Source organism: Vanessa tameamea, chromosome 4 (assembly GCF_037043105.1).
Source record: "Vanessa tameamea isolate UH-Manoa-2023 chromosome 4, ilVanTame1 primary haplotype, whole genome shotgun sequence".
In the NCBI taxonomy this organism is placed as follows: Eukaryota; Metazoa; Arthropoda; class Insecta; order Lepidoptera; family Nymphalidae; genus Vanessa; species Vanessa tameamea.
This window is the reverse complement of record NC_087312.1, coordinates 3,532,865-3,559,658: the sequence shown is the minus strand read 5'-3', so window position 1 is coordinate 3,559,658 and position 26,794 is coordinate 3,532,865. Positions and strand designations below refer to the sequence as shown.

The 26,794-nt window shown below is 32.2% G+C and overlaps 3 protein-coding genes across 9 annotated transcripts in view; 2 read left to right on the top strand and 1 right to left on the bottom strand.

Annotated features, from left to right (window-relative positions):
- Positions 1–2,048, top strand: part of Ndae1 (Na[+]-driven anion exchanger 1) — a 69,672-nt gene extending 67,624 nt beyond the window's left edge. For all 5 annotated transcript variants that reach the window (XM_064220627.1, XM_026631701.2, XM_026631702.2 and 2 more), the window contains 2 exons: positions 213–312; positions 1,971–2,048. In XM_064220627.1, the coding sequence (XP_064076697.1) occupies positions 213–312; positions 1,971–2,045 (175 nt within the window). In that variant the 3' untranslated portion in view covers positions 2,046–2,048. The remainder of the gene's footprint in view (positions 1–212; positions 313–1,970) is intronic.
- Positions 2,049–5,126: 3,078 nt separating this feature from the next.
- Positions 5,127–12,708, bottom strand: Mefg1 (mitochondrial translation elongation factor G 1). Its single transcript, XM_026631707.2, has 11 exons — positions 12,540–12,708; positions 12,182–12,328; positions 11,596–11,915; positions 10,363–10,601; positions 9,718–10,097; positions 9,126–9,364; positions 8,115–8,276; positions 7,284–7,402; positions 6,663–6,875; positions 6,020–6,221; positions 5,127–5,340 (listed from the first exon to the last, which is right to left on the bottom strand). Exons 1-11 carry the CDS (start codon positions 12,612–12,614, stop codon positions 5,199–5,201), a joined length of 2,238 nt encoding a protein of 745 aa, XP_026487492.2. The 5' UTR covers positions 12,615–12,708; the 3' UTR covers positions 5,127–5,198.
- A 420-nt stretch (positions 12,709–13,128) lies between these two features.
- The window catches only part of LOC113394400 (leucine-rich repeat and calponin homology domain-containing protein), a 59,932-nt gene continuing 46,266 nt past the window's right edge, over positions 13,129–26,794 (top strand). For all 3 annotated transcript variants that reach the window (XM_026631706.2, XM_026631705.2, XM_026631703.2), the window contains exon 1: positions 13,129–13,356. In XM_026631706.2, the coding sequence (XP_026487491.2) occupies positions 13,167–13,356 (190 nt within the window). In that variant the 5' untranslated portion in view covers positions 13,129–13,166. The remainder of the gene's footprint in view (positions 13,357–26,794) is intronic.

The window sequence follows — 26,794 nt, the reverse complement described above, 5'->3', positions numbered from 1 at the left end:
AAAAACCTAAAGAGACGAATATACATGAATCACATATCAGATCATATTATAAACATACCCATAAAACTGAAGAGTACAATTTCCTCATAGAAACATGATTCAAATTATTAAGAAATCGCATTACCACAGTCTTATTTATTGTATTTTTTTTACAAATTCACATGTCTCATACTATTTTAAAGAAAAAGTTGACTCTTCTATTGACATTACAGTATTAAACACAAAAAACTTATATCAAAGAACGCACAATCCGAAATAGAAAGACGTCTATCTACGATGGACGAGGTAGAAGAAGACGATCCTTCAATGAAGGTGTGCATCAGAGATACCAAATTCTAATCCGACCACATTGTATGACCTGAAGGAGCACGGCATGGCACGCATCTGACACAACGCATGAGGCGCTTTTTTCTCTGAACTTTTTTCAACTACAGATATGCCAAAAACAGATCCAAAGGGTTCATCATTTCCAATTATTTTCAATGTGGTTTTATTTAATTACGCATCAAAGATATTTTACGTCTTCGGATATAAACGTTTGGAACCGTAAACAGCCAATGTTTATAACACAAAAATGCTTATAACAATATACTTGATTATAATATTAATGAGTTGTGGACTCTTTGACTTTTTGACGTCCACGAAAGGATCTTATATGGACTTGATTATGTTTCAATGGATGTGCCGATTGATAAAGTAAAGTAGAGGCAGCCTGTTTCAAGCCGTGGGTTAGTGGGTGAATCAATCGAATTCATAAGCGCCTCAACTAGCAGTGTAGTAACGGGAACAATAAGGAAAGGTTGTCGTCAGGCAGGTCACCGGCCTTTAAATCTGCCAAATAATTTTATCGTATTCAAATAATCGCTAACATTAGTCTTATGCATATATATGGTGTATATAATCTATACGTCAGTCAACCGTTCAGAAAAAGAGGCGTCTGGTGCAATCCTTAGATGTAGTTCACCATCGTAGATTATAATTCAAGTACAGTGTTGTGTCTCCTTAGATTTATTACAAAGCTAATAAAAGTAGTCATTTTAAATACACATAACATTTATAATATTATACGTTATCCTAAAGACCAGTTAAAACTTCAACGTTGTTGTAAACTTTACTCGACAAACCCATTATGTGTTGAATTTGTGTATAGATTTTTTTAATAATAGGCTGGTTGTGTCAATGTTAATGTCATTTACCTTACGACAACTATAAAATTACAAATTCACTATTATAACACTCAAAGTACAATAATTGTTGTGAGTTGGAAAGCCAAATTAATGATAAGTAACATTTAAGTTAGCAAATATTATTTGTATAGTCTATTCCAAACACAAGAGGACAAATGAGCCAAATAAACAACATTTGACACCGAATTGACGCGACATCAGCTTGAAAGATCTATGATATTCATTCTGGATTTGCAAATAAATGACGTTTTGAGCTGCTGTCGAAACTTTTGAAGTAAAATTAAAGTGGTTAAGGGGAGTAGTGTTCAATTATTAATAAAGATATTCTATCAATCAAGAATTCTTAGTAGTACAATAAAGCAGAGCTATTAGAAAATCGCAAGAAATACGTCAATTTAAGTTATGTTTATCTTCGATCCTTCTTCGATTGGAATAGACTATAGAATTTTGTTGTACATTTTTTTGTATGTTCAAAGATTATTGTTGGTTTATATTATATTTTTTTCGATCTGCTTTTAATGTCACTTTTAAATTGAAATATTTATAAGCAAAAATATCTGCATGAATTCAGTGTTTTCCAACATTAACCTAAGCATGCTGTTTAAGCTGCATTTATTATTAAATTAGTTTTTATATCCTGTTAATATCATAAATACGTTACGCTACATGTATTTTTAGTTACATTTAGTTTACGTACGCTACAGATTCACGAATTTAATTCATTATTGCGTGAAGAATTATGTTTTTGTAATACCTTACTTTTTTCCCATGGACGATTTTCAGAGTGACCTCCTAAGGCGCAAGGATTCGTGGAGTAGCGGTTTTAAAAAGAATACATCTGCTGAAACTTCAGTATAAGTTTTTTTTTATTCAACTATTTGGTCTAAGACCTAATTAATAAGTCCTCTCTATCTTTATTTTGTGTCAACAAAATTGATTCAAGAAATAGTTTTATTAAACAGGCTCGTTAGTTATTTTTTATTATATGCGTTCAAGTTATTTTTAAATTAGTGGTTATAATTTCAACTTACCTCCTAAAATAATACTATTGTGTCAATCAAAGGAATTGTGCTGTAATTTATTGTTAGCGTGTAAAAGGCTAAACCTATAAATGTTTGATATAATTAACAAGTAATTATTTTTTTTAATATATGTATATTTATTGTCCTTTAATGTTGACTTTTTTTAAAAGTCAATTGGCACAAATAAAACATATATGTCTTAAGGTAGTTTTAACGATATTTAAATCATACGATTAATATTAATTCAGCGTGACAGAATATAATTAAAATTAAATAGATTATTTTATTTCGAAAACGTTTTATCGTAAGGATATTTGTTACATAAGCGAAAATTGAAATTGCCCCAATGGTCTCATTGATCTTAAAGCTTAACCGTACCTTAAACTATATAAGTGTTTGTAATTAACCTCAATCTCGACGATGAAGCAAAACATCGTAAATGAACGGCCAGGACATGAGTGAAATTTAAGATAAAAAATCCAGAAATCAGAGAAATGAATCAAGCATGCCGCACTTCAGCAACGTGTCGGAGAAAACTCAATACTGTTTCCTTAAAATAAGGAGGTCCGCTTCCATCAGTGGAACATTCACGGATATTATTTTACTTCTTTAAAGAAATGTTATGAGTGGCATATTTTATCAATTTTGACATGATGACATTGATTCCAGCTTCATAGAAAGAAATAGCCAAAATCTTAGGATAATAATTATGTACGTAAATATAAGGAGAGGTTTCCATGCTTAGTATCATCAGGGGCCGAAAAAACATTTTAATTTTGGTATATTTTATTTCAGCTTTCGTCATAAGATAATGGCACTTATCGCAATTCTATTATGAAGTTGAAATACTTCTCTTCTGATGCTTAGGACATGTACAAACTCAAATATCATAAAAATTGGTCGCTGCTGAGATGATTATAAATCATGCTGTCATATTTAGGTCCATACCAAATCTATACATCCATAAAATAATTACTTTCATTATAAAAGTGCCATTACTTTGCCATTTAAAAAACGTGTCTCACGATCATGTTTCTTACATTTATAAAATATATTGATTAAATTCATTTTGACGATCAACTTAGATTTAAATCAAAATGAGATTGAATTTGACAACAGCTACTATTCAAGACCAAAATACTGAGACTCAAGCCTGATAATGGGGAAAAAAACTTATAACAAAAAATACTAAAGTTTATGACAGGCGTTACCTATCGTTTCACCTTCAATTTAAAAATATCGCGATGCCGCTTACTGCAACTTCAAAGAGGCAAAGTTATATTAATTCCCGTAACAAAAATATTAGCATAATAACTGACACATCAAGACATAAATAAGTATTAGTATATGTGATAATTTTCCTTACCAATCATAACCAATATTATATCGTAGTTTTAATAATTTCAAAAATGAACGTTTTTAACAATAGTGCTTTTTAAATTAATTTAATTGTAGTAGAATAAGGACAACTAATTTATTTAACCAAATCATGTATGGATTTGGATTGCAATAACGGGGTAGTGATGTTAATAATAAAATATCCACTACATTAAACCAAGTGCCAATAGCATAACACCATTTTTAGGGTTGTATGTTAAAACAACTGCATATTTAGTTACAAATGTTAATTCCGCCATATTAAGATTATATATTATAATTAATGAAATATATTATAATTATTAAGAATATATTTTTATGTATATTTTTAAGAAGTAATTGTCATTTATGCCAACCGCATGATAGTGCTCCAATGAACTTTATTTTTCAAATTTATTCATACTTAATCATTAATTAATTATAATTAGCATATTTTACGTATGACATACCATTTGATATTGTAATCTCATTATAAACGCTTTAAAATGTATTAATTTTGAAGTGAGTTTTGGCGTAATGCGTTTGTTTACCTTTGTGTATCATTTCGACGTCAACTAAGTTACATGATATTTTGTTGTTTTTTTTTTTCAAATAATGTATATTTATTCTAACTTAGAAATATGTAAATTAGCAATTGTACTGCCTCCTAAGTATACATTTAGTAATACTTGTTCCAAATCTAATTCCTGTGTCATACTTAGTATAATTATTGTCTATGACCCATAATTGTAGGAAATATAGTCGTCCCATTATAGCTGTAAACTATTATATTTTAAAGAACCCGACACACATGTAATCTTAATGAATATACTTTATGCTGATAACGGAAAAAGAAAGATTACCAGTGTGAAAATCCGTTTCTGCAAAAATGTCCATTATTTTTCATGAATGATTTCGTTATAAGTATTGCCATATTATTTAAAGCAATCGACAAACTATTTTTTTTTCTTTTTTAAAAGAATAATTTAAAATTAAAATTGGTATTTTGCCGTTTCAAAAAAGTTTTGCTCATTTATTACAGAACAAGTATCGGGTTCGTTATTTGTAATTTACACTAAATTGCCTAAATTAGTGAAATATAGTCGCAATGTAGTCTGAATGTCTAAATAAATGTTTAGTATTATTGTAATGGAAAATAATTATTATTGTACCTGGTGGGATATGTTTGTTACTCGATTTGTATTGTATTTGGAGATCTTTGTGGAGTGTTATGAATAAATGGATTTTTATAAACATGTTTTGATTTTTATCCTTAGATTTTAACGTATTATACTTGACGGATTTGATTTGAACTACGGAGTTTCTTACCGGTTCTTCTCGATAGAATCTACATTTTGTAATGGAAGTAACTTTAAATTTATCATGTAAGCAATGATTTAAATAAGTAGTTAAGAACCTACTTGAAAACTTGAAGTATATTTGGTTTTGATTTGATTTGACATATCCGATTAGTCTACTATAAAAAATAATGGTAATGTTTTAAATATGTATCCATCGTTCTTATTTTTCGGATTCAAATGTTAAAAATAAAAACAAAACATTTTAATGATTTCGTATAATTAAATATTCGAACTTATATAATAAATTATAATTCTAATAATTGTCTAGGCGGTTAGTTCTTTTTCTTCTTCTGGTCGGGCAGTATGCCCATTTCTTCTTGGTATTTACGTATCAACTGTTCTTGCACGTCGGGAAGGCAGGGCGAGTATCGACTGTACTCCATGCTGAACTCGCCTTTACCCTGGGTCATTGACCTGGAGAAAAATATTCGTATATTACTTAAGATTCTATCGTTTTTCTTTATAAACTAGACTTGTCTAAAATCCATAGTTTATGTATGAGTTTGGATATGCAAATTATTTAAATTTTGTACAAGCATTCTTTTTTATTGTCATTCTATTGAGGGTAGTGTACACTTGTGTTTGCACACACATGGGCAATATAATATAACTTGCACATTATCATAAATATGGAACATATGTACGATCAAGCCACATATTTCTGGATTCATACACGTCATATAAATTTATTTGTTAGTAATAAATTGTCCAAGGTCTTATTGGTTCAACTTGAAAAATAGAATTAACATTACCTACGAATTCCTATAGGTTGACGTTAATATAACATAATAAGTATATGCTGTTTAATGTTACACAATTATTTGAATGAGTATTGTATAATTTTATTAACTATGGATATACATTCAAACGATACTTTCAATATTAATAATATTAAAAAATAAAAATAAAAAAAACTGACAAAAGTACTAAACCCAATATAAACAAAACTTATACTAGAAGATGCAGCGGTCCTTGAAAAAGTTTAAAAAACAATATTTTTATACATAGAAGTAATAGTACTAGAACCCGCCTTAACTATATACATGACAAGCATTCGAATTTAATGTTCGTATACTATAATTAAATAGAAGACCTGAGCTCGCCCGCGTATCCGAACATGTTGTTGAGCGGCACCTCGGCGCAGATGGTGGTCCAGCCCTCCGCGCCCTCCGTGCCCGTGACGATCCCGCCGCGCTTGTTGAGCTGCCCGATGACGGTGCCGTGGAACTCGTCCGGCATCGTCACCTCCACGTACATGATCGGCTCCAGGATCTGCCACGCGCCGTCGTCGAACACTGCCGGGGATCGGGACATTCATCAATTCATTTTACTGTTTTTCTTATGCGACAGTGGATTTATGATGGAACAAGCTTATGCGCTCGGTTACGCTCACCTAGATTTCAATTGTAAAAATGAACTATTTTAACAAAAAGTTGGTTAATAATAATCTTTTTATGAAAAGTGGCATTTATTTTTACAACATTTCCTTTATTTTATATTAAAGTTCTACCAAAGAAATAAATTTAAAAATTATCGTTACTAAATTTTAAAAATGTTTCATGCAAACGATAGAATGCATATGCGTATATGGAATATTTAATACAGGTAAATACAATTAAAAAAAAAATCTGATTTCGTCCCAAAATTTCATTTATCTTATTATAATTAAAGACTATATAAATATAGTATTAATTAATTAATGGATAGACTTAGTTACTAAAGGGAAGCAAACACACCTTCTTTGACAGCACCCTTCGCAGCCAAGAAGAAGGCCAATTCACTAGAATCAACGATGTGATGAGCGCCATCTTGTAACCGGAACTTGACGCCGGATATTTTGTGTCCAGACAGATAACCTTTCTGGCACGTGTCTATGAAACCTCGCTCGACACCCGGTATAAACTGTTTGGGGACATTTGTTCCTATCGTCTCATCGATGAATTCCAAAACTGAAAACGTACAAGTTGTTTTATTATATATAATTAAAAAAGTGGATGGGACACATAAGCCGCCTAAAAAGGCAGATCCCTTGTTCATATTCGGTTAAGTAGACTTTGAAGGTCATCGTAAATAAATCCTTCCTTAAAAATAGAACAATACTGATTATAGACATAAATAACTGTCATTTTTAATTATATTAAATATTTCAAACAGTCGTAAGACGCTACCAGAGACTGACAATATTTATTAGAATTTAATATGCAACAGCTGGAAGCGTGATCATACTAGAATTTAAATACAGAAGACTATATTATTGAGCCAGTATGACTACAGAGTTAAGACAACATCTTAGCCCTAATGTCTACGGGCGATGGTGACCCGGTACACCCGGCCACCTACAGCACAAGAGATCAGACCGGTGTTCTGGTGCGGCGGCAGCGGCTCGAGCACGCCCACGACGCGCGCGTACTGCCCCGCGCCGCCCGACTGCTTCTTGTGCAGGTAGTCGAACGAGCACGACGACATCAGCGTCTCCCTGCACAGGGACACAGACAGACACGCCGTTAGCACGTTCTTAAAAAACGTTACATAGGAACGCTAATTTGACCTTGAAATTTTGTCTTATCGCACTTCCGCTTATTTCCTTTCAAAAGTCATGTTAATATAATATAAATAACGTACAACGATCGCCAGACATAGATCCAATTGTAAAGTTTGAAAACCAGTGGCTTTCATTATATTATTAGAACCTTTCTGAATAAATAGGCTATCGTATTTTTTTCAGGTCGGGCAAGTGGATCCTGCGATTAGCGCGATCAAACAGAGAACTAAATACTTAAATTTCGCTAGGTGTTACAACTTGGTCCAGACCCGTTTGGGTTCCACCACCAGTTCGCCACATAACTGCCGCCAAAGTGCTATACAGTTTTAGCAGTTTCGGTTTAAATGTTGAATGAACTAGTCTAACTTCAGGCACAGGGGACATCACAACTTCGTTCCCAAGGTTGATAGGACACTGGCGTACTCATTGGATATTGTGACTCCAATCAGCAATACTTGGTATATTTGTATAAAGGGCGAGTGAGGGACTTAACACTTGGCTTTGGCTCCCAAGGCTGTGCATTGGCGATGTGAAGAAAGTTTAAAAATTCTCACAGAGCCAAACTCTATGATGGTGATCATTCACCCTCAGGTTGCTCATTTTTCCATGTAAGTATTTAATAAAAATGTATAATATATGACCTTACCTGAATGCAACCTTTGGTTTGCCCAGATCAACAGGACAATTGTATTCTCTCTCCATACGTTGAGCGTATATCTCCAAATGAAGTTCTCCCATGCCGGATACGACGGTCTCTTTGTTGTCGCTGTCGTAGCGGAAATGGAATGTTGGGTCCTCTTTCGTGAACCTGAATTGATAAAGTAACGTACCATAATATTTGTAACAATTTTTGCTTTTGGCTAGCCAGGTAATCCTTCGTGACAGGGCATTGTGCAAGGCACAAGGGATAGGTACCACCAACCATCATCAGATATTCAACCACCAAATAGCAATACTTAATATCTTTGTGTTCCGGTTTGAAGGGTGAGTGAGCCAGTGTAGCTACAGACAGGGACATAACATCTTACCTCCTAAGGTTGGCGGCACATTGGTGTGATGCGAGGAACAGTACAGCGCCAATGTCTATGAGCACTTACTAAAAAATCTGTATAATGCTGAACGAATTGATTGGTGGGTATTTTAAAGAATGAATGTGCGTAGATAGCATAAAAACTAGAAACGCAACAATGGACGGGTAGACTGAGCTGTAGGAGATACCAAGTGTCATTTATAGTTAGTCTATCCTGTATATTCAATCTTATTTACCCCTACATGTATATAGTGTATTTTGCAGAGAAAAAATATCCAAACATTAACCAATCGGGACAAAATAAATTTGTGTTTTTTACAATCTTCGACGATACACGAGTGCCTTCGGCTGCTGGTTACTGTAATACTGAGAAATATAACAGACTGACTCATCTCCTTTCGCAAAGTAGACGCTCACTAAGACAGGATTTTTTAGAAACTTTTATGGTAAAATTTCAAAGGAGCTGTAATTTTGTAATAACTTTATTTATAAAGTGAAAAACAGAATATCCAAAATACCTATTATTTATAGCATTACTTAGTACTAAGTACTACTATAGTTACTAAGTAGATACTTAAACATAAAGTCATCATTATTTTATTAAAATAATTTTCCATAGAACTGTACCTTGCAACAGCCTTCGAGAAGTTATCTCTATCCTTATTGTTCTTAGGCTTGATGGACATCGACACCACGGGATCCGGTACATGTATCGACTCCATTGCTAATTGCAGTTTGCCATCGTTGACAAAAGTGTCTCCTGACGCGCAATCTACACCGAACAACGCGAAGATATCACCGGAGAGAACTTCGCTTACTTCTTCCATATTGTTTGAGTGCATACGCACCAGGCGGGATATCTTAACCTGAAAAAAAACAAAATATACATTACATCCACTTCATCCCAATTTACCCCATACATTAATATTTCTTTGCAGAATTTTGTTTTTTAGCTAAGTCTATTCAAATATTTAAAATGATTCACTTATTGCATGATATTATAATTGAATATTTTTTAAATATTTCCATACACTTTTTACCACCAAACGGTTTTACTTAAAATTTCTATATTCCCAAATAGTGGTTAAAAAATATACTTACACGTTCTCAAACTTAATATCAACAGAAAATGCGACGTATATGATACTTGACTTTAACTAAAATAAATTTGTATGACTGCCTTCCTATTGTAAATAAAAATTAATTAAAACAATCTTACCTTTTTACCAGTCCTAGCGTTGAAGATATTATCTCCTCTCTTCAACAATCCTTGATAACATCTCAAATATGTAAGTTGACCAAACTTATTAACTTCCAACTTAAACGCTAAACCTACAAACGGTTTTGAATCATTTCTAGCAGGATCTAAGACAATGGTTTGACCTTCTGCGCCCTTTTTCTCATTGATAAGGGCTGTGTTTTCAACTTCTCCAGGATGTGGCAGATAATCTAATACCGCATCCAGCAAAGGTTGTACTCCCTTGTTTTTTAATGCAGTGCCTACCAAAACTGGTGTAAATGTTCGCTTTAATGTCACACGTCGTATTGCCTGTTTCAATTGATCGATTGTTGGTGTCTTTTCTTCTAAGAATAATTCACCTTAAAACAATTGCATTTAAATTATAGAATACTATTGTTTTTTATTACTATTTTTTTTAACTCAATGAATGAATTTCAACAGAAATGCATAAAATTCAACATAATGATAAAGTTATATAATAATCAATTTCATTACTATATTTGAGATTTGGACAGTCAAAGTTTCTAAATGTATCGGTAAATAAGATTAATTAATTCATACAGATTTTTTTGTGTTTGTATAGACATAAAATAAATGTGTATAACATGACTTAATGATTCTTACCTAAGTTTTCATCAACATTTGACAAATGTTCAATAAGTTCATGTCTCTTTTCCTTCACTTCGGCTCTTCTGTCTTGAGGAATTTCATCTAACCGAATATTTTCACCATAATCTCCTTCAAAGTACATAGCCTTCTCTTCGACAAGATCTAATATTCCTTGGCATTCTTTCTCTAAACCTATTGGTAACTGAATGAATGCAGCATTGTGATGCATTTTGGATCGCATCTGTTTCAAAACCCTGTAATAAAAAATATTGTGTAAGTGTAAAAAAATATTTATTTATAATACAAAACTGTATACATATCATTATAGGACATGGTATCCCAATTCAATATTACAGCATGTTTAAAATAAGGCTATGTTATGTATGATATAGTCCAAGTGGCTATAGTTGTGAGTTCACTCAGGCTGCAATTAAACAAATCTACCCTGTCGGCTATGACGTTGAGGGTACGTAACGTGCGCGTCAGTGGTGCTTCCTTGAGCAACTTGGTTCGTCCGTTGGGCACCGCTAGCAACGACGGTCGATGTCTCCGCCACACATATCTATCTGGGGCGTCCAGACTCAACTGTCTTAATACATTAGCATTATGGACTATACCTCTCAATATCTTAAATACATATATTAAAAGCGCTAAATCTCTCCTTAGCTCATTGTACCCTACCATGCCTAGGACAAACAATGTTGGGTACATCAAAGGTATTAAAGGTAGTAAGGATATATAGTGATATATCAATGATATATAGTGACATACACATATTCTATAGGCCATACAAAAAGCAAGAGTGATCTCTGAGAGCCAGTGATCGGCAGACTTAGGGTATAATAGCAAACTTCATATTACTGCCAGGTATACTGCTTCACCTGCTGTTAGGGAAATGGAGGTTCCCATCGAGAGTTCCTTTGAGAATAAGATATATAAGATGGGGAAAATGATATTCTCCTAATGTAGGACCATACTGGACGAGAGTTGCAGGTGGTGTATGCCAAAATTTACTGAATTACAGGTTAGTAATAAAAATAACCATGTTAATTTAAAATCCTATAATTTTTTGTTGATCTAATCATTTTTACATGCTTCAAGAATCCCATGTATTTCCCAAATAATATCTAAACTTAAATATTTAACTAAAACAGTACAAAGAATGATACACACGCCATAATAACCAATCTGGTGCTTTGCTAGCACACTAGCGTAATAATAAATACATAATAGTTTACTCATAATTACCTTTCAGGATTTGCACCTAACCTATCCAATTTGTTTATAAAAGCTAAACATGGAACGCTATAACGCTTCATTTGCCTGTTTACTGTTAACGTTTGACTCTGGACACCACCGACAGCACAAAGTACTAACACAGCTCCATCTAACACTCTTAATGCTCTCTCTACTTCTACTGTAAAGTCAACATGACCAGGTGTGTCGATAATGTTGATATTATGATCCTTCCATATTGTATATGTAGCGGCAGATTGTATTGTAATTCCTCTCTGTCTTTCTAACTCCATGGAATCCATAACAGCACCAACATTATCTTTACCTTTAACCTGGAAATAATATAAATTATTATTTAATACTTTAAAATGAATTATTTGTTCATCATATATTTTTACATACATTATATTTCAGAATTAAATAACCCTTACAATAAACATTTTGTAATAGTTATTAACAACAGCAATTACCCAATTTGATTCAATCGTTATCTACCTTATGAGTAATTCAATTATTTCAACTTTAAAGTATGTAGAAAAACAATACAATTACTAACAACTATAAACAATATTATAGGTAATTGAAACGTAATACTAACCTCATGCATTTGATCTATCCGGCCTGTGTAGAATAATACTCTTTCTGTAAGTGTGGTCTTGCCCGAGTCAATGTGAGCAGATATACCGATGTTTCTTATTTTTTCCAGTTGCTTGTGTTCGGCATATTTAACGTAGGAAGAAAAATTCTAGAAAAATGTCTTGGTTAATTCACATATCACTTTTGTCTGGCTCTTGTATTTACGAAAGTGATTTAATTTAAGCTATAATATATTTTTTTAATTCTACTATTTTTCATTTATCTCATACAAGTAATAGAATTATTCCCCCGGCGAATCAATTACGTAAATTATGCGATATATGTAAAAACTATTTTATGAAGATTTAAATTTTACTTACCTGAATTTGTAGTGTAGTTAACTTTTTAGCAATTCTAGATAATGAACCTATTCGGAATAAATTTAGTAACGTCATGATATAAATATTTTTCTTTAATTAAAACATAAAAACTAAATTTCCTAAACTTATAGGTTATTGAAATGTCATTGTCAGTTTCACTCCTTTAGTACCTTGTCTCATTGTTTGTAGTCTATGAACACTACTATTTTAAGTTATTGATAAATATAATATCTACTAAGTATTAAGTGCGTTAATGTACAAAAGGGCTTTAAAATATTTTCACATGCTAAATAAATATCAGTCAGTTTTGTAATATATGTCTACAAATAAGTACATGAATATTAAACCACTATTGAATTATTATTTTTTACTTATTAACACGTTTTTTGGTGTCTTTAAGTAATATTAACTTATGAAAGCTTTTTGCAGTTATCATAAAATCTACTTAATTTTTATGTTTTTCTCGATTGTAATGGCACGTATTTGTGCTTGCTAATAGCTATAGACAACAGAATATAGATCCACTATGAAGTCACATTATTTACGTTATGTTGGCTAAAGGTGAAATTCAAGTATCGACAACTTCACGGCTAAAATTTGTCAGTTTAGTTTCAGTTTAAAAAGAATATGGCCGTGTTAGGGCCAAATGTGAGTGTAAATATGAATGGTCATAGTAATATTCATAGTCAGTTAACAAAATCTTTAGAAAGAATTTTAGAAGATGCGTATTTGAGTGGTGAATTAAAATTAAGCGGACGTAAGTTAAGAGATTTCCCGAAACCAGTGAAATATGACTTGAGTGATACAGTTGTTGCTGGTAAGTTGGAATTTATAAATAAATCATGCTGCATTTGAATGCGATATATGTTCAATATTTTGTTTTATATGTATTTTATGTCATCCCGTAACTGTGTCAGAGTGTTGGAGGTGTTATTTTTGTTTATTTACCGGCACTGCGTCTCGCTCGCCGGCGTGGTCAGATCGATCGAAGTAGATAAGTACAAAAAACTTTTTCGTTCGTGAATAATAATTACACTTTTGACGGTACTTTTTCTTTTCGATTCTACAATAAGAAATAAATCGTAATAAGATTTGTACTATTTATTTACACTGCTCCACAAATAATACAACTGAAATTGAAACTTTATAAAATTATACAACGCTTTATATAAAATTAGGAAACATACATAATAATAAATATCTAAATATTACACTGCTGTTTATTCATCATTAATTATTTTAACTTCATAATGAAACAACTCTTTATTACTTAATTCCGACCCTAAACACTTGCATCCCATGCATGAAAAGCACGAAAAGGTTCCCCTATATATAAATTAAAGCCTGCCCCTAAAAGAGCCTTTTATAACACACCTTTAGGTAGGGAAAACGTAGACACTACAAGTGTCATGCATTTTTGAGTTTTTATCTTATTGGAATTAAGTTAGGGAAACTTTTGTTATTGAGATGATGAAAAATATACACAAACATTGTGTAAATAAGTGAATGTTTTTTGAGTTTTAATATTGTATTATTTGCTGAAAGTATATACTTTATATGCAATGATTAGAGTTTTATATGTCAGTCAACATAAAAGATAGCACTTTCTTGGTAATGCCAATTTGATAAAAATGCTGATAAACTGGTAAGACATGAAAAATTGACTATTTTAAGATTCAAATGGTTTCAATTTAACATCAAAAATGTTATGTATGTTACTATTAATTTTATTTATATCTATTTCTATTTATTATATAAAATGTTAATTTTTTTTTTAAATTATTTTTTATAGATTATTAATCGATAACCTAATAATATAATAAAACCAAATTATTATATTTCTTTTTAATTTACTGCATTATATACTTCTAAATTATATCATAATACTTTTATTTTCAGATATACTTGTTTTTTGTAGCTGTGATATATTTATTTTCATTTATACATAATGAATTCTAAAAATAATCTTACTAAATAAATATTGTATGTTGAATTACATGAAAAATCTTTTTCTATATGATAATCTTTTACAAATATAATCAAAATATGATATGAATATCAACAAGGAAGTAGGTTGAGATCTGTATTCAATAAAGAGTGCTAATAAATTATAGATAAATAGGGCCCAGTAGGTGTGTTTATGGAAAAATATTGCATTAACTGATAACCTAATTAATTTGGGAGTGCCTTGGCAAAGCTAATGGTTGGGAGCCATTTATGAATGTGAACTTTATATATTGTCTTGGGTTTCATGAAATATGTCGTCATATTATTTATGGTGTAATATTGAAGTAAACAGTTTTAAAATATACTTATAACTATATAAAGCTGTGATAGCAACTTCACGCGTGTTTGAATTTAACAAAAGTTATTGTAGCCTAAGTGACTCTTTATTACATCAGTGAAAGTCCAGTCAAAATCGGTCCAGTCGTTCCAGAGATTAGCCGCAACAAACAGACAGAAAACAAAAGTTGAAAAGAATAATATTTTGGTATTCGTACCATGTATTTTTGTAAAAAGCGATTATTTTAATATTACAAACAGACATACCAATTTTATGATATGTATAGATATAAATATATAGATATAATAGTAATATGCTAGCCAACTGCCACAGCTTCACATGGGTGCAGTTTATTTATAAAGAAAATTATATAATAATTAATAATTTATTCCCTATAGCACTCAAGCATAATGTAGCTTTCGTCTAGTGTTTTTTTTAATGAGATCATTATTTTCAGTGGTTACCCTCTATATACAAACAAACCAATTTTACCTTATTAGTGTCATGTATCTATAATAATATATTACTATGCTTACTTTTTTTATAGAAGTAGTATAGAAACAATTATCATTATTCAACAGATCAAAGATAAACAATTTTTCTTCTGTTTTTCCTTTTCTACTGAAAGTCTGTCATTCGTTTTTTGAACCTCTCTATCGCCAGAGCAAATAGGTTTAGACTATCACCTCAGTCTGAACCTTTTTGCTCTAGCGATGGTCTATCTATTTCGTCATATTCCTCAGTTACAACTTTTTCCTTGTAATCTCGCCTTTTTTTTTCTTCTGACTGTCGTGATAAGATGCAGCAGCTGATAATTTGCAAACTCTCGGGTCATGAAGACGCGCCGAAGTATATTTACATTTCGGAAATTGTGTCTGCAATAACTGTCTTACACAATTTTTAATTCAGTTTTATGTCTATCTTAAACGATTGTTCCAAATTTGAGCATAATAAAATTCGGTTCCGTGGCTATATTTGGTATATTTTACTATTATGGCGGAGCTATAAAGGCGAGATTCTATAAATGTTTTCATTTACAGCAGCTGTCGTGAAATGTTTCTTGGCAACGCTTTTGTGATTCTCTGTAAAGAATTTTTGAATTTAGAATTTAGTTGAACTTTGTACCTAATTGTAAACTAAAATATTTATAAAAGTTGAGTTGCATCTTCGAGTACCGTACCGTAGTGGTATCGTATTCGGTAAATACTTCACAACTACCTAATTTAAATTTTGTTTTCGAACTTTTTTTATGAAAAAAGGAGAGAGTTTGCCGAATTGTAGTATGTTACTTGCTATTTTCATTGGCTCTAAAGACGTCGAATTATTTTGTAATAGGTTTGGAATCTAGATGGTTCCGTAGATTTTATGTCACCTTTTACGCATTAGACATATTCCTTAAACATATTAATAATTAAATGAGATATACTACTTATATTTTTAATATAAAATGTTATGCATCAAGTGTGTTCCGATTTCCTATATCTTTGCTAAGGACTTGTTAACATGAATAAAAGCTAATATCGACAGACCGAAGTGGAAGTAATGAATTAAAATAGATTCCTAATGAGTTCGTTTCAAATCTATTTCTACAGTAATGGCCCGTTCCCATTTGTCGGGGAGGTACGTCTTTTTATCGGTTATCGTCATCACGTCTCCTGTTCAGAAAAGCTACATATGCGATCGTCGTGGTAGCTTGCGAAAGAAGGAAAGGTGTGTTACAAAACGTATCGCTGGTTTTTTAGTAGGAAGTCCGGTGTACTAGGGCGCTAGGTGTCTTGGGCACCGGCGATTCCCACATACCGCTCCACTTCATGTGGAGGAAACTCGTAATGAGTTTTTTTTTTCAATGAGAAAAAAAGTAAGATATGGGATACGATTGAAGTCGGACTCAACATATGACTATTTGAGTTTGTCGCTGATAACATTTTGTTTCTAATGTAGATACTCCATAGTAGAAAAAAACAATTACATCGAAAGAAAATCATCGGTGTACCAATTAAATCAAAAGATTTTGTACTTGGTATAAAACATTCTACCACTAGCAACCGATACTCTGACAGGTCCGACAAGCGAGAAGTGGGAACAGACTCGTAGGGCATACTAAACTAATACACCCACACATCCACGTCAACACATCGGAATTGTTGAAATGTTACTTTTCCGAGTTTAGTTATGAGCTACGATCGTTATAAGTGGATTTTGTTTTTCTTCGTCCTAGCTGTTTACATTTATGCCTAAGTTAACAAACATTGGTTTGTTATTTGACTTATGATCTATTCTTATATTCGTTAATGTAAATATAAAGTTATCTCAAATAACAATACGGGATTTAGGCGACACTATTGACAGCATTCAATATATCAGTAAGGGTTCTTCAAATATTAAAATAGTAATATGATAAAGTGTTACGTACATAGATTTATGTGTATAAGTTTATTGGATATGTTTTATGTATAAATAGGCAAAAACTAATTGGTGTTGTGTAATTGTAGTGTTTTTAGCTATTGGGGTTATTAGAAAACATAATAAAAAATTCCTCAACTGTTGGATATATTTAGGTATTTGTACAATACTTGACTTTGCTTTGACTGCTATATCAATAAAATATATTTACTACGTATAAAATAAAGTACCTCCGCCGCCGTTCGTCCGTCATGTCGACCAAGAGCTTTACTGGCATGCCCCGTGTAAACCAATAGTTATATGTATTACGATATATATATTATATGTAGACCCTTACGTACGTACGCAAATACGTAAATATGCGAAGCCGGGACGCATAGCTAGTTCTGTATAAAATAATAACTAATAAAATACCTCATAGATTAGGTATCTAACGAATTATCATCTTAATTAATTTCCTTCGCTTCAATTAATTAATTTAAAATAAATCGAACATGAAAAGTAATGTTCGATAAATCTAAATTACAGTTTGCGGAAGTAATAAGTAGCCAACTATTTAAAGGTCTAAAAAAATCATAGAATAAAAGTAAAATAATTCTTTACTCTTAGAAATGTTAATTATGCCGTTAATTAATGCTAAAATGAGAATTATAATAAAATTAAGTTTTATTTATTTAAATATTTTAAACAATAACTAAAATAATTATAATAACTATACCGCTTAAGTGTAGTTAGTTATTTTTCAGACTAAATTTGCTTTATTATATGGGTACGTTGTGTAATTTTTTTAAGATAATAAATGAAACTAGATTTTTAATTTGTAATTTTAATTATCATTTTTATTAATAATACAATTGTTTTGTAAATAAATTAATAATTAGGTAAGTCTATTATTAAAAAGAGATTAATTTTCCTTTTTGGTAGCATAAAGCGATATGACAATGATTGTAAAATTATCGCAAAATTAATAAGAAATTGCAAACAGTTGCAACCACATATAATGCAAAATATAGTTCTGTTTACTTCCGTAGAAACGTACCATAACACACACGGACAACTAGAAAACAAATTGCCGTGAAATGAGGCGAAAGTAATGATATTACGATTTCTATATTCTCAAACATTGTTGATGATTGCGTGATATATCTAATCACATGAAAAACCACGATAACATTAACTCGATTTATCCTCACGCGACATATTCGTTTGTTTATATTCTTCTGTTCGCTCATTTAACTGGTCAAATTTTGTATTATGTATTATGTTGAATGAACGTCGAGTTAAAAAAATATATTTATAATCGATGACATTGTTAAGCGAAAGAAAAGATTAGATAACAATTCGTCAGATTCTCGCACAATGCACAATAAATTAATCACCAATCTATTTAAAAGCGGGTTCGTAACGATGTTGACGATGTTTATTTTTATGTGATATGTAAATAATTATTGGTATCGGAATATAAACTTAGTATTTGAAATCTTCTGATATAAACCCATGGCTTTCGTTTTAAATTATATAACTTCTAATTGTCGCCCACCACATAAAAATGTAAGCTATAGTCTTCCTTGGGGTTCAAGCTTGCTCAATACGATATCATAATCAAATTCGGTTCAGATTTACTTTCGCATTTGTAGTATTATTAGTGTAGATCACATTGCACATACCGAAGTCTAATTGAAGGCAAACTTTTTGTAATTTTATCTAACATTGGCCACCTGATGCTCAAGAAATACTTTCGGGCTTACACTGGTACTGGAAGAAGTTAAAAGACAATCGTAACAACAATGTGTCAGCCGTGTCAACTTTTAAAATGCTTGTTTTTTACTCTGGTCCTCTCCCTATGAACCCTATGAACCCTAACCCTAAAAACTATCGATTTACAACAGTTAAATAAATGGTGAATGGATGGCGTATTATCATTTAACTAAGAGATAATCTAAGACTACTACTTGAATCAATGAATTGTTGCACTTTCAACGACTTGATTTCTCGAACTTCTATCGGTGCTTTAAAAGATTTCCAATTTCGTTAGAACTCGTAAGGCAACATCGTAACCAGTCAATAATCTAATTCACATAAAATAGAAAACGTGCCTTTAAAAGGCATTTTGTGTTACGGTTTTTAATTGTATCTGTAGGAATTCTAACTCATTTTCATATGTTATGTAAAAGCTATTTGATATACATCAGTCGTTGACCGTGACTACGCTCGCGTGAAAGTGTTCGCCTGTTCGCGTATTGTAAGACGTAAGACGGAAACCTTCGCAGGCGTATGCGATAACTCGTCAAAGTTTATCGCAATCGGATGCATGGTATAGGAATAATACGGGACAAACAAAGACACATTCATTTTATATAGGTACATATACTGATATGGATTACGTACCAATCTTATAAGCGCCTCTTGGAAGTTTATTATTCCGATTGTAAGTACATTGTCAACGGTTCTTGGAATGAAACTATTTATTTATTTAACACTTTATTGCACAACACAAAATATATATTGTAAAAGATGAAGAAGATAAGACCATAGGAGTTGTACCGTCATTGGTACATCTCTTCGTTTCGGTACTCATCGTGGTAGTATTGTTAGGTTTCTACCACTAAACTTTAATTGCAGTAAAGTACCTATGAACGTTTGGAAAGGAATAATAAAACACTTTAAGAGAAAAAAAAATACTCATATTGTTACATTAAAAAAATATATAACTCAACGGTTCTTGGAATGAGGTTTGGGGTTGGTCGGTTTTTAAACATAAAAAGTATGTCCTATTTCTCTCCTACAAGTTCAACTTTGCTTAATACACAATTTCATTAAATTCGGTTCCGTGGTTTAGCCGTATCTCCACGTTTTGAGGTTCGATAATTCTTTGTCAAGCAAGCAGATGTCTCGAGGACCTAGCTCTAAATACCAGGTTGGACCAATTAAAAGTTTCCTGTTAAGAAAATCTCTCAGCAGGCCGAAGTTGTTTGATAGTTTGCTCGTTCGGCTCCAGCGCAAACAATCCATTCGATATGTATTACCGATACACTTTCAATTATTGTTGCAGTTTTCCTTTTATTTATTTTATTACAAAACAGTTTGCGTCAAATTCTAATCAGTATTTTTAATATGAAAGTAATTGAAATACAAACACGCAAGGTTTAACTTTAAAATGTTTTTTTTTTTTTGTTAATTTATATTTTGTCTATTTTTACGTGTCCCACTTTGTTGGTGGTGCAATTGTTACGAAACGCACATTAACTTGAGTTGATGTTTAATTAAATTAGTGACTGAACAAAATTCCAGTAAAAACTTTCCGTTTTTTTTTAAATTAAACAAAGAATATTTCAAGCACTGAAACAATTTTGTAATGCAGCATAAGTCACAAGGTGAACAGAGTGCTTTTAAAAAGAAGGTAAACATTTTTCAGCTACGTAGTTTAAGCCTAATTACAAGGATACTGGAAGTTTAATTCAAGGTAAAAATGAGAAAATATTTTCGTGTAAAGAGAAAATTCAAGAGAAGATTTTGGACACATATTAAGCATGGAAAATTCCATATACCAGTTTTAACAATAGAAGTAATATAGTTTGATAAAAAAAGGAACATTCTGTAGTAAGTCCCACTGCTGGTCTAAAGCCTCATTTCCCTATGAGGAGGTTTTTGGAGCTTGTTCCACCACACTGCTCCAATGCGTGTTAGTGGATTCACATGTGACAGAATTTCATTGAAATTAGATACATGCAGGTTTCCTTCGCCGTTAACACAGATGAATTATAATCTCTCGCGATCATCCGATAAGATTCATGCGCTGGGCACTGGGCCATCTCGATTCTCGTTTGTTTAATAAACTGCATATAAAATATAAACCTTTATTTTTCATATTTTATATCCGTATTAATTAGAACAGTTCTGAAGTTTGGTATCCATTTAAATTATACGCAGTCCCATGAACTTTGTTCAGATATATTCACGTTAGCCGTTTCTCGAAACTTTTCTATACAAAAGGCACACAATGATGGCGACAGGTGCACAGCCGTGCGCGCTCGAGCGTTGCAACTCCGGATGTAGGGGGACGATCACACCATCGATACCACTTTGCATACTTCATTCTTATTTGCATTTATATATTTAGAATATTGACTAAATAAATTGGATATTAATCAAATATCTTTACGATACTATCAAAGCAAATAGCTCTGCATCGTTTACTGTAGTAGTATATATTTTGCTATATGTACAAATGCTAACAACGACAACAAATGCTGTCGTTACTATTTACAAACCTCGAGATTTAGATATAAAATATTCTTTATGATATTTAAAAGTGTCAATACGATGAAAATAAAATCCTTAAATTATCGCCCGTAATAAAAAACTGAATCGTCAGATTAAGTCATTATAAACGATAGTTACTAATTATAGGCGCCATTGAAAGTAATATGTGAAGTAGAAACTCCCCATTCAATATGTGACACTGCGCAGGTACACCGAACCTGTTTTTTGTGTGGTCGGCTTGTGGGCGTAGTCCCAGAAATGTAAACAGATCGTAGATAAATGCATCCATCGTTGTAGTTAAACTAGCCGCGGCTGCACTCGGGTTAAATTTGAATGATATGGGACTGTTTTAGCACAACGCCTTCCTACAATTTACTGAACTAGTTGACAGAACTTTGTACCTTAATTACTTTACTGATGGTCATACGCATACCTTCCTCAAATTTTTAATTCCAAAATGATTAGACTTCTAAATAAACGGCATTACAAATGATGGCGTTAATACGAAAGTTGTATCGTATATCATGTGGTTGGCGCTAATGCGGCTTATCGGGTTGCTGCTCCTTGTAACTTACAAACAGATGTACTGCTTTCTTGTTATGGCTTCATTCGCGCTCTTAAACCAAAGAATGAGACCACGACATAAAACCTTGACATGATTAACTTATTCTCTTGTTTGTAGGCTAGCATATGTTAAATGCTATTTATAATTTCCACCTGGTTAGCCATGTTCGCGGGAAGCTGAAAAACTTTTGAATTAAATATAACCCTTTATTGAGTTCTCGTGCACAGCCTCTCTGTATTTTTAATAGGGGTTTAAGGCCGGCGAATCTAAATTTCTCTCTTTATATTTCCATTTTACCGCTTCGTTAACTTACATCCGAAGGTAACCCACAAAGGGCTAAACATTATTTAATTAATCGAAAACCAGAATAGATAAAAGTCGTTAAGCTAATTCGGTTACGCATACAAAGTGTAGACTTTCGGTGTGTAGACACGACCATACTTTTGGCGAGGCCAGTTTGTAACAATAGGCGCGTCATTTTTATTCACCTCATAGACAGGTATGGTCCCGAGAATATTGATGATGTTACCCCGACCATTAAAATAGGCTGTCATACGATGATGAATCTTGTAACCTTAAAGCTCTTTCATTTGTACGTGTAATACTATTATTGTATTTAATTAGTATGCAGGTTGGTTCGAGCTTCCTTCGCGTCGATTGTCTGGTCATGTCCTCTAGAATTTACATGTACGAGTGTATAGGCAAAGTTGTAAGACTTTTGTTTGTGGAATTATCACTTCAGCCTGGCTAGCTGATTAGGAAGTCCTTTCGTTTCTGCTCTGCTAATTTTCTTATATTTTAGAATAGTTTGCTTTGCAAATCGTACCACGGCGATAAATGCTCAGTGAACTAAATTAAATTGCCTTTAACAGATTAAGCTGTGCAGTCTTGACTATTTAAGATGTATGTACAGTCGGGGTAAGAAAAGGTTCGTCACGTGAGCGATAACCTACTTTACCGATTGAGTATGACATATTGCGTCGCAATGTCATTATAAGTCGCATCTAGCAAAGAGTATTATAGCGTTTAAAAGCTATAATAATAAGAAGAAGCCGTCAATCGGTATAATAATTACCAACTTTTCACGAAACCTCATAGCCCTTCGTGAATGCTCGTGTAACATCGGAGATTAGGACATTGTCTTGTCTCTTATAAAAGAGAGTGCATAGTAGTAATCCTACTTCCTACTTATATTATAAACGCGAAAGTTTGTCTGTATGGATCTGGCTGATTTCTCTGAGGCATGGATGGATGTTTGTTACTCTTTCACGTAAAAATTACTGAACGGATTTGGATAAAATTTTGCACACAGATAGAATATGTACTGGAATAACACATTGGATACTTTTTATGCCGGGAAAACATAAAATCTTCGGGAACGCGGGTGAAACCGCAGGACGGAAGTAGTAAATAAAATAGTACAAATCTTATTTATTTTATTAAAAATGAGTATATCACCACCACTTCCCGGTGTCGATGGAACCACTCATCACACGTCACGTCATTACATTAACCGTAACTTAAAATAACGGCCGAATAATATTACAAGCGTTTTTATTCAAAGATTGCAAGATATTGCAAGAAAATATATAACACTGACAGACTTTGACAATCCAGTATAAGATATCATATCTGATTTAAATCTTGTAATGACTACTTAGGCCATAAAAAAGTTTTTATGTTGATATGACACTAAACGTAGTCCAAAGATCTAATATCATACTATGTTAGTTGAATTTTATATGCAGTTGTCTGTTTAGTGGTTTAGATTCAAAAGGTACTAAGACTTTACGACTTGATAAAGGAATGAATTTGAAAACTGACGAAGGTTTTCCTACTCTGACTGTACATACACATATTATATAGTGTCACTGCAGCGTCTATTATATAGTTAGACAGGAATTTTTTTCGCCTTTGGATTTTTTTATTTAACACTTATTCCATTCCAGTTATATTAACACAAACATATAAATAACTGAGATTTATGTATAGTATATCGAACTGAACCAAATTGACGAACTAAATCTAAGTAGTTCGCCCCTTTTGCCAATTTGATTTTCGATTGTATATAAGTAGGAACTCTATAGTACTCGTAATAAAATTTTAACTGGTGTAGGTCTAGGGTTGTCAGGTATCCGGTTTAAGTAAGACATGTTTGGCTTTTTACGATCGTGTCCGGTCTGTGCAGATTTTGTTAGGCTTTTTGTCGTCATATTATACTGAGTGCACACAGCGCTAACGGAAGAGCGAGGCAATGAAGAATATTAATAAAAGCTTATAGCTAGCTTTAAAGACGTTTTCAGAGACTTAAAAAGTACTACCGTCTTACGGCTGGCTTATGTAGTAGGGCCCAGCAGTGACCCCGTTACGAAATACTCATCAACTATTCTACTGTCAAACGGTAATATTTTTCTTAGTAGAATCGACATTCCGGACCGGCGGGAGCTTGAACGTTAAATTGACATGTTAGAACTATAAAATGACTTATAAAAATGAATGTAAGATGATTTTTCTTGAATAGGGAATGTTTTGATTTTGTAATGCTGTTTCAGGTTAATAAAAAAAAGTATATTTATTTAAAAGTCATAAGGAACTTAAATAACTTGATTAACAACGCGTTGGTAGCAAGAACAAGCCTTTTACGTTGTCAGTTTATATCGTCTGCTACTTATCGTGGTTTATGAATACTTATCAGTATTAACATAAATACGATCACCTCAATATTAAATAGTTTTACAAGTAATAAACTTATATAATGTAATAAAAAACCTTTGAAATATGTATCGTAATTAATAGTGTATCAAAGAAATATTTTCAAGGCATTTGATAGAACTCCTTGTAAACTAATCAATAGTAACTACCCCATAAATATATCTAGATCAATACAGCGACGTGTGCCATTATAACCGGCACTCTTATCTCGCCCTCAACGTTTCACTTCATCGCCTACTGCTGCCTTTGCATCGTCAGTGACCCACATTAGGCTTAACGACTGCTCGGTACTTAAAAACTTTAAAAGCAGCTGGATTTAAACAATTTTGCTTCTATTGCTATTAGATTTTTTTGCAAATCTCAATTCAGGGTCTGGTTCGACTTTTTCTTATTAATTCCTTCATGCGTTTCTCGATTAATAAATATTATATATTTAATTATGAATTAAAACAGAAGCAGAATAAAATAAAAAGAAGGAAAGCTAAATGATTCTATGTATTGCATTTAACATAAATTGCTATATTAAAACCGCTGAATTTGATCGTTATAAGTTTATGATTTTAATAGTTCTATAAAACATTATATAAATATAATCATATTACTTTTGAGTAAATATGTAACAATATATATGAAATTAAAAAGTGTCTTCGAAACTGTATCGACAATATGTGTATATATGTCAACGCTTTGAACGAAAAGCCTACGTTATGGACTACGTTCTCCCTAAAAGCATCCAAAACAATATTATATGAATTACTTCCTTTAGATCGTCTCAGCACTTTAGTGTTTCTGAAATGTTCGCTGCTTCAATTATAGTTTTTTTTTTTCGCATTAAACGCAAGAAATAACCGCCATTAGTGAGACGATGACCAGGAAGTTTGAATAAAGAACTGAGAAAATTTAATGACAGGATGAACTCCAGTTTATTGAAGTCCATTTATTCTCGAAGATTCATTAAACAGATAAGTAAATTGGGGTCTGTATCTTATGAGACGAAAAATAAGAATATATTTTTTTCTATCTTTATCAGATCTGCTATCTGTATTTTTATCCGATCTTTTATAGATGAAAGCAATTGAGTTAGTATCCCTATCATCGCATAAGCCGTTCACGGTGGTCTATCAATAGCTTGATGGCTCTTCAAGCGTGTTCGGCGGCTTTCATAGCACTTTACTGTTGTGTAATTGTGTTTATGTTCACTCGTTGGGCAATCCTGTGATCGATTCTCTTTTATAGCACGTAATCTCACAAAGAGTTTTATAAATTAATTAAAAATATTCTGTCCATGGATTCGTTTTTGTCTACTACAGTAAAAATTTAATATCAGAATTGAAAAAGTACAAGTACAAGTTACTTTACTCTTGACCTCTAATGGAACTTTCGTATAGTGTTGTTAAATTTTATAATCTGTTTCCCCCTTCTTAAACGGTAACATTATTCAATTAACGTTTTTTTAATGGTGGCAATTCGTTTGCTTTTCATACAGTAAACATTAGATGATAGTTTTCTGGCAGTAAGATTTATATAATTATGCCCGGGTGGGTGATATCAACTACTCACTAGATTTGCTACCGGCAAACGGCGATGTAATTATTGCAGTATTTCGGTTTGAATGGTGAGTAAGATATATCTCAAGGACAACTGACAACTGGGAAGCGCTTTTACAATGTAAGAAAGACTATAGTTCTTACAGTGGCAGTATCTATTAGTAAGCACTTATTCTCAGATAGCTCATTAGTTCAATTGCATTCCTAAAAGCATAAATGTATACCAAAATAATATTATATCTTAAATACGTATTAAAACGATTGTAACTAACATAATAAATATGAAATCAGATCATTTACAAATAAAACATAAAGGAAGTATATTATTATATTGCCTTTTACATAAAGTATTATTGTTATAGCCTGAGCTTTAACAAGTGCTGTTTAATTATTCGCGTATGTATTTTGTACAGTAAGAACTTTTTATGGCTTTGTGTGAATTTCACGTCGGAATGGAAGTATTTATTATTTCAATTATGTT

Excerpts from the sequence above, each read along its gene's own strand:
- Mefg1 (XM_026631707.2), bottom strand. The coding sequence starts at position 12,614 with ATGACGTTACTAAATTTATTCCGAATAGGTTCATTATCTAGAATTGCT. Across the intron at positions 11,916-12,181 it reads GGATAGATCAAATGCATGAG|GTTAAAGGTAAAGATAATGT; the intron begins GTTAGTATTACG and ends TATTATTTCCAG. Across the intron at positions 7,403-8,114 it reads AAACCAAAGGTTGCATTCAG|GGAGACGCTGATGTCGTCGT; the intron begins GTAAGGTCATAT and ends GTCCCTGTGCAG.